We start from the raw sequence: 962 nt of genomic DNA on the forward strand, positions 1-962 counted from the left end.
ACTTAAATAAGGACAAGATTTGGAGTCCATGCTTGTATGATATTATGTAAAAACTGCATTCAAGAAACTTATTTTGTTGTAACATATTTGTATTGTAAACCATTATGTAATGGTCGTGTGTAAACAGGATATTTTAGATTATCATTATTTGATAATCTACGTAAAGTTTTTTTTAAACCTTTATTGATGAAATAAAGGTTATGGTTTGTTTAAAAATGAATGCAGTCTTTGAAAAACGTCTCATATAGAGGTCAAAACCTCGCAACGAAATCAATTAATATTGAACATTTTTAATCAATAAGAACGGGACATTTCACTTTTCCTCTATTTGGTTAGAGGCAAACATGACCAAACCATAAACATAACATGCCTCTTTAAGTTGAATATTCGAAGCTTTTTTTTTTAATAAACGAAGCCCTATATCGAGTTTTATAGAATCAAAATAAGCCCTCAAACCATAGCGAAAAAACGCATTAGGGTTTCCAAAATACATAGAAAAAAGGAAAATATGTTCCAACTTATGGTTTTCCCAAGGTGAGATACACCACCTATCAAAGGAAAGCCTTTTATAAACCAAAGCATCCACGAAATGCTTCTCAAATGCTTTGCAAACCAAATTCACCATGAACAATTGAGTGGATGAATTATGACCAACTCTAGACAAGATTTCCACAAGCATATCTTGTGGAAGATCTTCTAAAATGTTCGGTTGTCTAACCCTAACATCCATTTATTTTTATTTTTTGCAAGATGCCTGACATCCATATATTTTTGTTTTTTTAATTAAAAGGTAATGTAAAAGAGTTGAAAATTGTACTTAGGTTTGTAGAAGAAGATGATGGGAAATAACAAGACAGAAAAGGTAACTTGCCGTCTACCCATGTCCTTTTAAAGTTGATTTTTGGTATACTCAACCAGCGTCAAAGTTCCACGTGTACACTTATTGATGATTTAGAGTATAA

General features: G+C 31.4%; 1 protein-coding gene across 1 annotated transcript; it reads right to left on the reverse strand.

Annotated features, from left to right (window-relative positions):
* Positions 1–313: 313 nt before the first annotated feature.
* Positions 314–730, reverse strand: LOC139849352 (putative F-box protein At1g67623). The gene has a single exon (XM_071839012.1). The coding sequence runs from the start codon at positions 728–730 to the stop codon at positions 314–316; it is 417 nt and encodes a 138-aa protein (XP_071695113.1).
* Positions 731–962: the final 232 nt, after the last annotated feature.

The sequence above is a fragment of the Rutidosis leptorrhynchoides genome, chromosome 5, assembly GCF_046630445.1.
Source record: "Rutidosis leptorrhynchoides isolate AG116_Rl617_1_P2 chromosome 5, CSIRO_AGI_Rlap_v1, whole genome shotgun sequence".
NCBI classification, from domain to species: Eukaryota; Viridiplantae; Streptophyta; class Magnoliopsida; order Asterales; family Asteraceae; genus Rutidosis; species Rutidosis leptorrhynchoides.